General features: G+C 35.8%; 2 protein-coding genes across 2 annotated transcripts in view; one reads left to right on the plus strand and one right to left on the minus strand.

The window, feature by feature from the left end:
• The window catches only part of pigl (phosphatidylinositol glycan anchor biosynthesis, class L), a 34,751-nt gene extending 27,078 nt beyond the window's left edge, over nucleotides 1-7,673 (plus strand). The window contains exons 4-7 of the mRNA XM_073839977.1: nucleotides 403-470; nucleotides 3,413-3,444; nucleotides 5,566-5,699; nucleotides 6,354-7,673. Coding sequence (XP_073696078.1) covers nucleotides 403-470; nucleotides 3,413-3,444; nucleotides 5,566-5,699; nucleotides 6,354-6,482 — 363 coding nt within the window. The 3' untranslated portion in view covers nucleotides 6,483-7,673. The remainder of the gene's footprint in view (nucleotides 1-402; nucleotides 471-3,412; nucleotides 3,445-5,565; nucleotides 5,700-6,353) is intronic.
• A 9-nt stretch (nucleotides 7,674-7,682) lies between these two features.
• On the minus strand, nucleotides 7,683-12,313 carry cenpv (centromere protein V). The gene is made up of 5 exons (XM_073839978.1): nucleotides 12,146-12,313; nucleotides 11,839-11,937; nucleotides 10,162-10,231; nucleotides 9,932-10,046; nucleotides 7,683-8,807 (listed from the first exon to the last, which is right to left on the minus strand). The coding sequence occupies exons 1-5, from the start codon at nucleotides 12,169-12,171 to the stop codon at nucleotides 8,671-8,673; spliced, it is 447 nt and encodes a 148-aa protein (XP_073696079.1). The 5' UTR covers nucleotides 12,172-12,313; the 3' UTR covers nucleotides 7,683-8,670.
• Between the last annotated feature and the right edge of the window lie 2,162 nt (nucleotides 12,314-14,475).

A 14,475-nucleotide genomic window follows, 5' to 3' on the forward strand; every position in this document is an offset into this window, starting at 1 on the left:
TACACGAATCATCACCCCATAGCAAATCTATACAGGTGGAGCTGGGGAAGGTGGAGGGTTTCTGAAGCACGCTGCAACTGCTACAGCAACCACTAATCATATGAACCAATCAGCTGTGCCATGTGATAATGATGTCATTATGTCAGATTGAGTTAGACCTATGTACTGCGTCATCTAGAGTGTAACATTATAAATGTATTTACTGTCACTTTTGAAAATCAAATGCATCCTTGCTGAACAAAAGTATTAATTTCTTTTCTTTTTTATCTTACTTACCTCATAGTATACTATAGTGCAGGTTACAGTACTGTTCATTGTTAGTTCATGACACCTAGTGCATTAACAAATGTAAACAAATTATTGCATTTATCATTCTTTGTTTTATGCTCTGTTCTTCTGCAGGTACTGACATTTGATGGCAAAGGCGTGAGTGGACATGCAAATCATATTGCCATCTACAAGACCCTCAGGTAACCTTGTGCTGATGTCCTAATGCAAGAAATAAAGAATTAGTTCACTCCAGAATTAAAATTCCCTGATGACCGTTTCCCCCACGAAAAGCAACAGTTACAATAGCTTAAGCAAGAACAGAAACTGTCCAACATTAGACAAGCTGTTTGATGTGTCTTGTTACAATTTCAAAAAGCATAATATTGCTTAACATTTCCTAAATTATTTCTAATAGAGTGGATCCAGATGAAATGGCAAAGAGCTTCATTCATCCATAACTGAAGCAGGATGTACAGTAGAGCCCACATACCTTACTGAACAGTCCCGCATCTTAGTTAGCTGTCTTAGCTTCATCAGCACAAACATCTCTACCATCTAGATTTTGGTGGTAAACAGCATGGCTGTATTAGTCCACAAGCTAGACTATTACCAAACCATATATGCTCAACATAAAGCAGCCAGGACCAGCCTAGAAATACATACTGGTCTTGCAGTAGGATGGCGTTAAGATATTTCATGTCAAATCTGAACATGCCCAAACTTAATATACACTTATAATTTGCACCATGCAGTGCAGCGAAGTTTAATGCAAAGTCAAACAGACAAAGAAAGGAACTTAGTTTTTCTGAAACACTTCCTGAAGACTGTCTTTCCCTACTGCACATTCTCCTAGAAGGACCACAAGTTACATTTATAACATTAGACTAACAGAAATACACATAGTATGTATTTAAATGCATAATTTGTTTTTGATTATAATAACATTTCACAATATTACTGTATTTTTGATCAAATAAATGCAGCTTACTTTCCAACATAAGGAACTTTTTCTGAAACATTTAAAAGTCACCAATCAAACTCAAGGGCTTTTTTTAATAAAAAATAGATTAAATACATTTTATCAGTTATTTTTGTATAAATTGCATGGGGTTTATAGACCTTAGAAGACAAAAGGGGTATGCAAACACATGCATTACTACAAATAATTGCTCACATTACACACATTCCAGCAAAGCAGCAAAACACTGAATCAGTTCATAAGGAGAAGAAAACCAGATCCTCTCTCTTGGATCAGACAGCTTGTTGTTTGAGTGATTGCAACAATTCAGCGTGAAGCAGGACTTTGCCTGATACCTTCACACTGTCTGAATCCTAATTTTTCTTCTGCACTAGGATATCAAAGCTTAAATCATTAATACGGGTGATGGAGGCATCCAAACAACAGGAGATAAAGCTTTCTGCTGGTGTGAGGCAATGACTTGCATGAAGGCTCACAGCAAAACAGTCTGAACAAACAGGGTTTAGTTGTTGAGCAATGTTTGGTTATAAGAAACAGAGCCAATCTTTTCGGACATCTGTCTCCTCTGTGCTGTTGTAGATGAATTTATTTGTCTCTGCGAGAAGGAGAGGGAGAGGAAGCAGTGGTGAAGTTGGCGCTGGGACTGGGTCGTCTCGGGCTGAGCTCCGGGCCAACACAGGTGGTGTGACTGGGAAAGCGAGGCCATGACAGACAGTTCCAGGAACTGCATATGGATTTAGAGCTCACTCTAATCTGAGAAAAAGCCAGACCTCAGGAAGTGTGTCCTTAAGACAAACACACACACAGAATAATTGGAGAGAGAGACACTTCAGAAAACTGAAGACAAAATAATCGGAAAATCAGTGTTAGTTTTCAGAAATCTTAATGCTTCATCATACCAAGACATTTTGGACCATGCTGTGCGTCCAACTTTGTGGGAAGGCCCTTTTCTCTTCCACCATGACTGTGATCCAGCGTGCAGCGTCCATAAAGTCATGGTTGGTTGGGTTTGGTGTGGAAGAACTTGACTATCCCAGACAGAGATTGCAACCAAGGCTTTCTCGTCCAACATCAGTGCCTGACCTCACAAATGCTCTATACTGGATGAATGGCCAAAAATTCCCACCAAAACTCAATCCGCAATATTTTGCAAAAAGCCTTCCCAGAAGAATAGAGGCTGTTATAACTGCAAAGGGGGACCAACTCCATATTAATGTCTATGTATTAATGTATTCATGTCAATGAATACAATGTCATTAAAGTGCCTGTTGGTGTAATGGTCAGGTGTCCCAATTCTTTTGTCCATATCGTGTACTGTAAATACACACAATATGTGATACACAATATGCAGTTGAGGTCAAAGGTTTATATACACCTTGCAGAATCTGCAATATGTTAATTATTTTAAGAAAATAAGAGGGATCATACAAATAGCATGTTATTTTTCATTTTTCAAATTGCCTTGCTCAAAAGTTTACATACACTTGATTCTTAATGCTGTGTTGTTACCTGAATGATCCACAGCTGAGGATTTGTTTTGTTTTGTCTAGTGATTGTGTCCCTTGTTTGTCCTGAACAGTTAAACTGCCCGCTGTTCTTTAGAAAAATCCTTCAGGTCCCACAAATTATGTGGTTTTTCTGTATTTTTGTGTATTTGAACCTTTTTACAGCAATCACTGTATGATTTGGAGATGCATCTTTTCACACTGAGGACAACTGAGGCACTCATGTGCAACTATTACAGAAGGTTCAAACACTCACTGATGCTCCAGAAGGAAAAAAATATGCATTAAGAGCCAGGGGTGTAAACTTTTGAACAGAATGACGATGTGTACTTTTTCTTATTTTGCCTAAATGTCATATTTTTCTTTTCATTAAGTACTGTCCTTCAGAAGCTACAATTGATACTTACATGTCCCAGTACACAAAATAAGTTAAATTTCCCCTAAAATTCAAACAAGGCTCGTAATGCTTTTTCCTTCTGAAGCATAAATGAGCATTTGAACCTTCTGTGATAGTTGCATATGAGTGAAGGATTAATATTTTGCATGGTCTGTTTACCAGGTTCATTTATTTTCTCATTAAGAATATGTTTTTAGACCACATGTGCTTGTGAGTTTGTTATATTAATCATATTTGGGTTTTTCTCCTTTATGTCAACAGGCATCTAGTTTCTGCTGGACGACTACCTGAAGGTGAGTGCCATTGGATTATAGTAAGTAATACATAATATTATGTTTATAATATTATTTAAATTATAAATCATCATTAGAATAAGACTTAAGACAGTGTACCTCACATAGTACTAGTATGTTTTATAGTCAAAGTACTCCACCCACTGGTACACTTTATTAAGTACACTCTGGAAAACACTTCCAGTATACTTCCATGAACAGCCAACACTAAGCTAGAAAGAAATGAAAATGCCTGAGATCACAGTTCTTCTGTGTCTCAATTCTGTTTAAAAGCAAACAATGATGAGGCTAAAAACATTTAATAGATTAGAGCAGAACTGATGCAGATGAAATGGTCAATTCACAACTCAGACCACTAGGGGTCGATATGCTTTCACATGAAGAATTGTCTAGGATTCAAATATTTTCAAAGGGTAATTTTAGAATGTTATTTCTGACTGCTTTCTAAACCTGACACGTTACTAATCTTACACATTACATTTTCTGAATCAGCTGATTTTTTTTCTCAGAGTCAGCCTACTCACACTGAGGACAAGTTGGTCCTGTTAATCCAGTGTTTTCCATCTGCTTCTGGATAGATCTTATTTTACGTAACAGATCCTTGGTCAACCTCTAGTCTAGGCCCTAGTGTTTCTTTAATCAGCCAAATCTTCATTCTGATGACCTTGTCATTAACACTCAGTATTAGGAGGTTGCTTTGTGCCCACATTAAGTAGCTTGTTCATGCCCTTTGTTCACTATCTTTTAAAAGCTGTCTCTGTTACTCTCCAAAGCTGCATTATTTGATCTAAATACAGTAAAACTATAATATTGTCAAATATTAATACATTTTAGAATAACTTTATTTAACCCTTGTGCGTTAAAAAAGTCACACAAAATGGACAAAAATGTCCATGATTTATTCATATTTTTTTCCACTTTCACTAATGTCAATATTTTAACCAGCATTTGTTCTATCCATAGATACCAAGCATTCAATTTCAGTTTTCAGAATTGTAACCCTTTAAATGCTGGTTCGTTTGCATTATGCCACAGGTGTTTTTCTTTATGAAAAAATGAAAAATAGTAGTAATTTTCATATACTGAGCAGAATTTTTTTCTTTGCTTATTAGATTCTTGGGTGTGCCAGTGAAGAACAACAACATTAATTTTGAGTCATTTATATTTTTATGTAGTGTTAGATTTGTGTTTTTTTATGTATATGCCAAATAAAAAAAAATATCACAATCTAGTAAAAAAAATTTCAAAATGTCAAATTTGAAGCCTTGCCGATAGAATGAATGCCTATTAGCAAATATTGCATCATTTTATAGTCAAATGGCCCTGAGTTAAAAAAAAATCAGTTATAATGGGTTTCAATGTGGACATTTTTGTCCTTAAGGTCCTGAGTGTGAGTATTTTTTGTACGGAGGGTAAAATTGATTTTTTAAGGAAATGATGAAATATTAAAATTTCAATAAAAATAAACAAATAACACCTGAGCTAAAATGTATGCAGTTGGCATTAACACAGGCACACTTATAACAAAAAACAAAAATAAAACTGAAATAAGGGTCGCACAAGGGTTAAATATAGTCACATAATCCTTCCGAAATCAGTTGAATATGCTTTTTTGCTTCTTATTTGGTTATCATCAATGATGTAAATGGTTGTTTTAGTGAAACATGTTTTTTCAGGATTCTTTGATGAATAGAAAGTTCAGAAGGACAGTATTTATTTAAAATAGTAATCTTTTGTTTTTACAAAAAGTAACTTTTTGTTTTAACACATCCTTACTGAATAACTCAAAACTTGAACAATATTGTAGATTCTGTTTAAAGAGACGAGTCCTTACCAAACCAAGAAGGTGCAGATCAACCCATTTGTATTTTGTCCTAATCATTATATTACAATATATATTTTTTTCAATTTGGTAAAGATCCATAGTAGTATGTAGACCACACCACAGTAACAACATTGAAACTGTTTATTGTGAATACAATCGCTATAAAATAATTCATTAAATCTTTATCTTGGCTGTAAAGGCCTTAGAAAAGTCTAACAATTCATAGATGAAATGATGTGGAAACCCTGCACTAAGCTTATACCTTTTAATATTTTTTAATCTGTCTGTCCCCACAGGTTGTCAGATCTTCTCTCTCCACTCCATCAGCCTACTTAGAAAGTACTTGTCAGTCCTAGAGCTGCCTGTCAGCTGGCTCCTTCCCTCTGATTTCTGCTGCATCATTGGATGGGAGGAGTATAAACGTGCCAAGGTATGTCATAAATTATGTTTAAACGTAGAGCTTAAGCTCTGATTTTACTTAATTACTCTAGAACTAAACCTAGACACACCCTGGCTCAGTAATGATCACAAATGATTGGTTATGACTACCACAAGTGTCTCATGTGTTTCACAGTTTTTGCAGTCCAACCGTTTTCAGATGTATTCCCAGACCGGACACTTAATGGCAGACTATGAATCACAACTTCTCAAAGCTCCTTCTCAAAAACAAAGGCTACATTGTTGACTAACTCATTGGTACTTTGAACCTTTACTGTGTGCATTAACTAATCCTGCTGGGAGGTTTCTGAATAGAACAGTTTATCTGTCTGACCTGCCAAAATCTAAACTGGCTCTGCCTGTCTGGTACCATTTTGTGTGATCGTTTGTCATCTTGAGCCAGGTCAACTACCTGATTTTTAAAAGTCATATTCATATAAGTCATACAGAAGTCATATTTAAGTAAACTCTCAATTATCTACTCAAAAAATGCATGTCATTGCTCTTCCCTGCTGAAAAAAAAAACGGTCTTAGCTGGTTTAAGCTGGAAGTAGCTGGTTTTAGCTGGTCTCCCAGGCTGGTTTTAGCTGTTTTTTTAGTAGGGTTGTCTTACAGACTGTTAATTTCTCTCCTCTTTCTTCTTCAGAAAGCCATGCTCTGTCATCGCTCTCAGCTGCTGTGGTTCCGCCGGCTCTACATACTTTTCTCGCGCTACATGTTTGTAAACACATTCCAGGCCATCACCGTGGAAACAAAGAATGTGAAGATTTATTAGCTTAGATTGTCTTGGGCACTGTTCCTGTTTAAGTAGGACAAAGGCTATGCACTGAATTTTTAAGTAAAGGTTTACTTCATGTTTCTTATTTCTTTATGTAACTTAATTCCAAAAATGCTGCCATTGAAGTACTGTATAGTGACAGCATATTTCAGTAAGGTTCAGCCAGCATATCCAACCTGCAAACACTAATGGAGAACTGCTGGGATAATGAACCTTACAGACTTTATCCCAAACAATCCAAAATTCTGAAAGCCAGCTTTCTGGGGAGGTTTGAGTTTAGCGCTTAAAAGTAGTAGTTCACTTTCAAAACAAAGATTTACAGATAATGTACTCACCCCCTTGTCATCCAAGATGTTAATGTCTTTCTTTGTTCAGTCGTAAGAAAATTATGTTTTTTGAGTAAAACATTTCAGGATTTCTCTCCATATAATGGACTTCTATGGTGCCCCCGAGTTTGAACTTCCAAAATGCAGCTTCAAATGGCTCTAAACAATCACAGCCTAGGATGGAAGGGTCTTATCTAGCAAGACGATCAGTTATTAATTTATATACTTTTTAACCTCAAATGCTCGTCTTGTCTAGCTCGGCAAGTCGAGCGTTTGAGATTAAAAAGTATATAAGTTGTAAATGTTTTAAGGAAATAACTAATCGTTTCACTAGATAAGACCCTTCTTCCTCGGCTGGGATCATTTAGAGCCCTTTGAAGCTGCATTTAAACTGCATTTTGGAAGTTCAAACTCGGGGGCACCATAGAAGTCCATTATATAGAGAGAAATCCTGAAATGTTTTCCTCAAAAAACACCATTTCTTTACGACTTAAGAATGAAAGACATGAACATCTTGGATGACAAGGGGGTGAGGACATTATCTGTACATTTTTGTTCTGAAAGTGAACTACTCCTTTAATACAGTAGTTGAATCCAAAACACAGAATGTGCCTTTGAGTATGCAGGACAAGATTTGATTCTGTATATTGTTTACATTTGCTGTTACTGTTGTTTTTAGACTTTGAAGCACTGTTCCCAATGGATCAATAAGTACTGTACCAAATCTTATGATTTAGAAAGGTTTCAAAACTGACATGCATTTCTGAGTTCTTATATTTCTAGAAGTTTATGTTCTGTGATGACGTTAAATATATTCCAATGTAAAATGTAAAATACATTTGATAAAGAGAAAAAAGACTGACATGCAGTATACTTTCTTTAAGGTAATTTATTTTTCTATTAGTTTTCCTTATATCAGACACCCTCAATACAAACATGGGTGTAATATCATTCAGTCTTAAAAAAGTTCTTCCAAATGCCTATATAATATGATTTCCATTCAATTTTGATATCATCTTTTCATATGTGATCCTGGACCAAAAAAACAATCTTAAGTAGCATGGGTATATTTGTAGCAATAGCCAAAAATACATTGTATGGGTCAAAATTATACATTTTTCTTTTATGCCAAAAATTAGGATATTATGTAAAGATCATGTTCCATGAAGATATTTTGTAAACTTCCTACCGTAAATATATTAAAACATTTTTGATTAGTAATATGCATTGCTAAGAACTTTATTGGACAACTTTAAAGGCGATTTGCTCAATATTTAAATTTTTTGCACGCTCAGGTTCCAGATTTCAAATAGTTGTATCTCAGCCAAATATTGTCCTATCCTAACAAACATCAATGGAAAGCTTATTTATTCATTAATTGACCCGTATGACTGGTTTTGTGGTCCAGGGTCACATATGATATGCTCTGTTTACACAGTTCTTAAGGAAACAGGTAGTACATACCAAAGAGATCATCTCTTCTTCATCTTAAAATCTCTAGAGTTTATCCCTGCAATTTGGGGCAGATGCTGTTTTCATTTTAGACAGTACAGCTATAAAAAGCTTTCAAAAAAATCTATATATACACCTGTGCTGTGTATAAAAGATTATTCATCAATCTTCTTGGTCTATTTTCTTAGAAGATAAATATTTATTGGAAAGTGTATATCTGTAAAGGTGAATTTTGCCAACAATTAGTAGTTCACTAGCATATACATTAAGAGGCCTCAATGGTAAAAGACCAAAGCCACAAAACCCCAAGACTGATTTATGGTGTCACTAATATATTGATGAAAATGCCTTAAGAAGCAGGAGAGTACAATTTAAATTTAGGGCTTAACTGGCCAATGGAAACTGAGTTAGGTGTCCGTTGTTGGTTTTGACATACTTCTTATAGTTTGATGCTTCTGCATACTTTCCTCCCAATTCTGCCCACAGAAATCTTCTACAGTGACACTGCTGACTGTTCCAGGGTCCAAACAGTGAGGTGCCACACCTGTAAACACATGGCAGATTTATAAACTGTAAAAAGACACATAAAAACAGAGCCAACTTTTTTCTTTAACAAGGAAATGTTCCATAATTTAATATAAAGCAAGGCACTATAAACAGTTTCAGTCTTTTTATGCAAGTAAGAATTGCATAGAAAAATAATAAATATAGCAATTATTTTAATGGCATTTATGAAGAAATACAGTGTATTATTTAGCAAGCCTGTTGTCACCTAAATCAATTAGTAAAACAAGCATTTTGGCACATCCAGATAATTTACCATAGAAATATGATTTTCAACATTAATGGCTCTGATAATGCCACGTATGGTCAGATTGTAAAATCATTTTTTTTTCTTAATAATGTCAAATATCTAAAGAACAATTTCATTGACAGAAGTTGTCCTAGAGGCAAGTTGTTCAGACTGAGATTGATTGATCGTATAATGGGAAGATCTAGTGTATGCTAAATGTATGAAGATTTTCTGCAATCTGAGATCATTTGCCATAGAAATAGTGTTTCTGAAGCCTTTTTAATCATTATAGCGCCATCCGTGGTCTGATCTCAATAAAACTTTGCATGCTTATTTAGCGACACCTGTCACATATTTTACATTAATTCGTGAAGTTTTGAGTTTTTGTTTAGGCTTTATAGGCTTTTGGGAATATTTGGACCCTTTACTAAACGCCCATTGAGTTTTGTACCTCTGCTAAGTTTGTCTAATAGGTGCACAAACTTCACTGACCAATGACAGCCATGTTTTTTGAGATACGCAAATGTCCTTACAGACACTTGTGGTGCTTTGAACCAAGATTTTATATACCAGTTTTCATGTTGATAGGACACACTGTTGCATCGCTGATTCGCTATGCATCACCACCAAGCGGCCAAGCTCTGTGATTCTTTTCATGTGACCTCAGATTGAGCTCTTGTGTGTTTTGAGTTTGGCAAAGATATCTCACTGTTCAAAATTTATAGCTGTTCAACTAAAAGTTCAACTTTTTTTTTATAATTATTGATATTCACTCTTCAGAGAATTTTTCTGTAATAATAAAATGTAATAATTTGTAATAATTTTTCCCCTAATAAAACATCCCAAAAATGGTCCACTTTCTGTTTTTAACTCACCAAATCCATCAGGGTTGGACCGTGGAGTGTAGAAACTCTGGACGCCGCAGGTTTTGCAGAATGTGTGCTTGGCCATGTGTGTGTTAAATGTGTATGTGGTTATGTTGTCTGAGCCCTATGAAATATGAAAATTGTATAATTTAGGATTATCTGCATTCTGAATGTATTTACATCAACATCCAGCCTCTAGAGCTCAACCAGATCCTGTGTACATGCATTAAATCACATACCTGCAGCAAGGTGAACTGGGACTTTGGAACAATGAAGTGGCGATTCTGTTTCTTTGTGCAAATACTGCAACTGAAACACAACAGAAAGCAAAAGAATCAGTAGCTGAAAAAAGGGACTTCTGTCTCTTATATGAAAACAATGACTAACCACCTTGTGCTCACCAACTTGTTGTTTTGTTGTTTTATAAAGGGTTTGCACTTACGTCGCAGTTTAGTCAGTTACCCTGATGAGCGGACATATTGGAAATACTCAAGTGTAAACAACAGCATGGATTACACACGTTGTTCTGCTAATTTATGCTGTCTAAATCACTGAAAAACATGTGGAAGCTGCTAAATCTTATTGAGAAAGACTCAGTAAGCAGAAAAGTGTGCAATATTTTGACAAAGTAAAGTTAATAGTTGGTACAGATACATACACTCTGTTTTAATTAAGATATTAGCCTAATATTCCACCTACCTGACCAGAAATTATAAGAACAAACACAAATGTTGTCAAACGCCTTTTGTTTAGTAGTTTTTGCATTCTTTTCCTTGAATTGTTATAACCTTTGGCAGTCTATAGTAGCTAATCTAAATGGTTTTTTTTCTGGTCAGACAGATTAGTACAGCCACATGACAATAATTGACCATTTTCAGCAGCAACAATCAGCTAAATTTGTGAGTTCATATGATAATGGCATCATCATTCATTTATATCGCTTTATCTTACATTTTTGTCCTATGTCTGTCCGTAAGGAACTATTTGAAATAGATAAATTTATCATGATTTTGTAAACAACTCACTGCAAATGAGTAGGTCTATTTGTAGAAATATGAGCATCAGTATATTTTGCCTTAAAGGAGTAGTTCACTTTCAGAACTAAAATGTACAGATAATGTACTCACCCCCTTGTCATCCAAGATGTTCATGTCTTTCTTTCTTCAGTCGTAAAGAAACGGTGTTTTCTGAGGAAAACATTTCAGGATTTCTCCCCATATAATGGACTTCTATGGTGCCCCCGAGTTTGAACTTCCAAAATGCAGCTTCAAAGGGCTCTAAATGATCCCAGTCGAGGAAGAAGGGTCTTATCTAGCGAAACAATCGGTTATTTTCTAAAAAATATTTACAATTTACATACTTTTTAATCTCAAATGCTCATCTTGCCGAGCTAGACAAGATGAGCATTTGAGGTTAAAAAGTATATAACTTGTATTTTTATTTTAGAAAATAACCCATTGTTTTGCTAGATAAGACCCTTATTTCCTCCGCTCTTTTAGAGCCCCTTGAAGCTGCATTTTGGAAGTTGAAACTCCAAAGGAGAAATCCTGAAATGTTTCACTCAAAAACATAACTTCCTTACGACTGAAGAAAGAAAGACATGAACATCTTGGATGACATGATCTGTACATTTTTCTTCTGAAAATGAACTACTCCTTTAAGTGCTATTACATTGTTGGCAACAACTGATGCCATTAACATTTAAAGACATTACACAGAATGATTTGAGGCTTTTCACCGTGTGTCGAATGACCCAGATGATGACACTTCCCACTCCAAGGTATTCATACTGCTAAATGAATCACGGTTGCCTGAATGACTACTCGATTCAGAAAGCCATCCACGTGATCACACGTTTTGACAATTTTCCTGTTGCTGTGCCTGTGACTGTGTTAATGGCTATAGTTGGTCCTTACTTGCAGTTGAACACTTGTAAATGTGGAGCACTCCACACTTCAAATCGCACCGCGCCACAGTGGCAACCTCCGGTGTGTTTCACAAGACCATCACGCTCCCTGGAAAGAACAGGATATTTACGATCAGGCGATCTGTATTGGCCAATGTATTTACATATTTTTATATATGTGTAGTAATTTAAGGGATTATTTTTAGTTGGGCAGCAAGATAAACACCCATGTGTATTGTGTGTTTAATGTCCCCTTTTTCCATTCAATCTTTTGGTCCACTTCATAACGCAGTGAAATTGAAGGTTACATAGCCTACCTTTCGTCTTTGGCTACATACGCCATTTGTTTAGCACCTCTAACTTTATATATGCTAAACCAGTTGTTTGTCGTCTTCAACCTAACCGGTTTAAGCTGTTAAGTCATGCTCTGCTGTAGAACATTCCAGACTTTGTTGATAAGTATCACCATTGCTTGCAAAACTCTGTTGACTGGCTTGGTCACATGCTTCGGCCAGCTCATTTTGCCCTCGGCTTCATCTGGTTCCACCCCTTCAGCTGTTGCGAGACAAGCCCAGACAAAGTCCAGGATAAGATCAGAAAACTTGTTTTGATCGAAACAGGCTGAACTGTTTTGAATGAATATAAATAAATAATGTATACATAATAAATACAGATAGCCTATAAACATGAATCACATGACTTTAATGGGGGCCAGAATGTTGTTAAAGAAATAAAAATACTAAACCGGTTTGTTTTGACAAAGAGGTTAGAGGTTTTATATAAAACCTTTATTATATTGACTTATTTGTTTCATCATAACCCTTTCATCGTTGACATAGATATTCAAACAATATGGTGAAACTTTTAAACAGCCAAGTTATATAAATATTATCATAAATGCTTATTTCTTAACATCCTGTATTTGTAATGTCTGATGTTAATAAGAGATTAAGTTACAGGAAGATGTTAAAAATTTGAAATGATATGCACACACACTCCTGAAAGTTCAAGGTACAAGATCAGGATCTGAATAAACACGAGTTCAGTCTGGTGATGTGGCGTGACGTGTATCAGCACGGGTCTGGCATTAACACTTAGGAAATTTCTAGTGAATTTCAGAGCATAGGCTATATCTTATGTATTTCCTGTAAACCATTTCCTTAAGTTCTTCAATAGAAAACACGTCTTTGCTTTTAAGAGCCCAAAGCAAAAACACTGAAACTGATATTTTCATATAAGAAGAGCAGTGAGGTAAAAAAGTAATCTCACATTTATATTAACATAAATGCTGCCCAGCCTGTGATATTATTAGAGCACTTTCAAGTGCCAAGCCTCATTGGGTTTAGATGGAGACCCAAATGTAACAGCAGACGAGACCATATCTAAAAGCCTAAAAACAAACTGATGACACCAGGATTAAACCTTCACTCTGCTGTTACTTTTAATATAAAATCAGATATAGGTCTAAATGTAAAATCTCCCCCACCTCTCTTAGTTTGCAAGAAAACTGGTTTAGATAGGTGATCTAGATTATCTTTTAGCAGCTGTTCGAGCTCACGGAAGAAGGAACAGGGACCTGATTCAGATCCACAATGATACTAATCCACTAAGCGGATGACTGTCCAGATAAACAAGGCTCAAAGTGCGGTTTCACAATACAGTCTCCTTTTGAAGTTCAAGCCAGTTAATGTTTAGACATCTTGGGTAATTATTTTATGGTAGGTAACACACAAACAGTACAGTACATTCTGGTAGAAGAAACTAACTGCTTACATCAGGCGGTAACCATCAATACCTCAGAGCAAAATTAGAACTGGTTCATCTTGTTTGTAGTTTTGTTCATGCATGCTAGTTTCCTGCCATGGCAACACAAAGTCACATGGGAACAAGCAAAGATTACTGTCTACCACATAGTGTACAGTATAGAAAAGCCTTGAAAATATAACTTTAGACCTTTTTTGTAATAACAGGAGATACCACCTAAGATAAACTCTAGCAAGGTTAACCTGTAACAATATCCCATGACTTTTATTTGCAAGTCAGGTCCTACTGTAACAGCAGTGAATGGCTGTGGCAATGTCTGTTAGCTCTCCCAGAGAAAATGACCTACATTGCTGCAACAGATACTGCAGGCAGTGTGTCCGATCCGAGGTCAACATGTTGCCAATGCCATCTGTGTCAGACATTGCGTTCTATATTAAGTAGGTTGGTTGACACAACTCTGTATGAAGCCTAGGCTAAAACACAAATAATGTACTTCAAGGAAACAGCTACAGTGAAGATGTTTTTTTTTTTTTTTTTTTTTTTGTAAACAACCCTGTTTTTGAGCAAACACTCTACCCTGTCATTTCTGTGTTTTTTAAACCACGTAGAACTGGTCCTATATACATAACTTTAGAAAGGGATTGTAGTTTTTTATATAATTATTAGCAAGACTGATTTAAAAATATGAAATAGTTTATACTATTCTATTCGTGTTATCACTGTATAAAAAATAGCTCTGCACTTTGCCTGTCCCAGATTCCAAAGGTCTGAATCACCAATAGAATAGAGAACAAACAACCCAACCAGCCAATGTCTGCCTGAAGAGTGTTCTAAACGACAGCCCACTGTGTACAACAAGCCAGCCCATTCTAGCATATTCTGG

The sequence above is a fragment of the Garra rufa genome, chromosome 5 (genome assembly GCF_049309525.1).
Source record: "Garra rufa chromosome 5, GarRuf1.0, whole genome shotgun sequence".
NCBI classification, from domain to species: domain Eukaryota; kingdom Metazoa; phylum Chordata; class Actinopteri; order Cypriniformes; family Cyprinidae; genus Garra; species Garra rufa.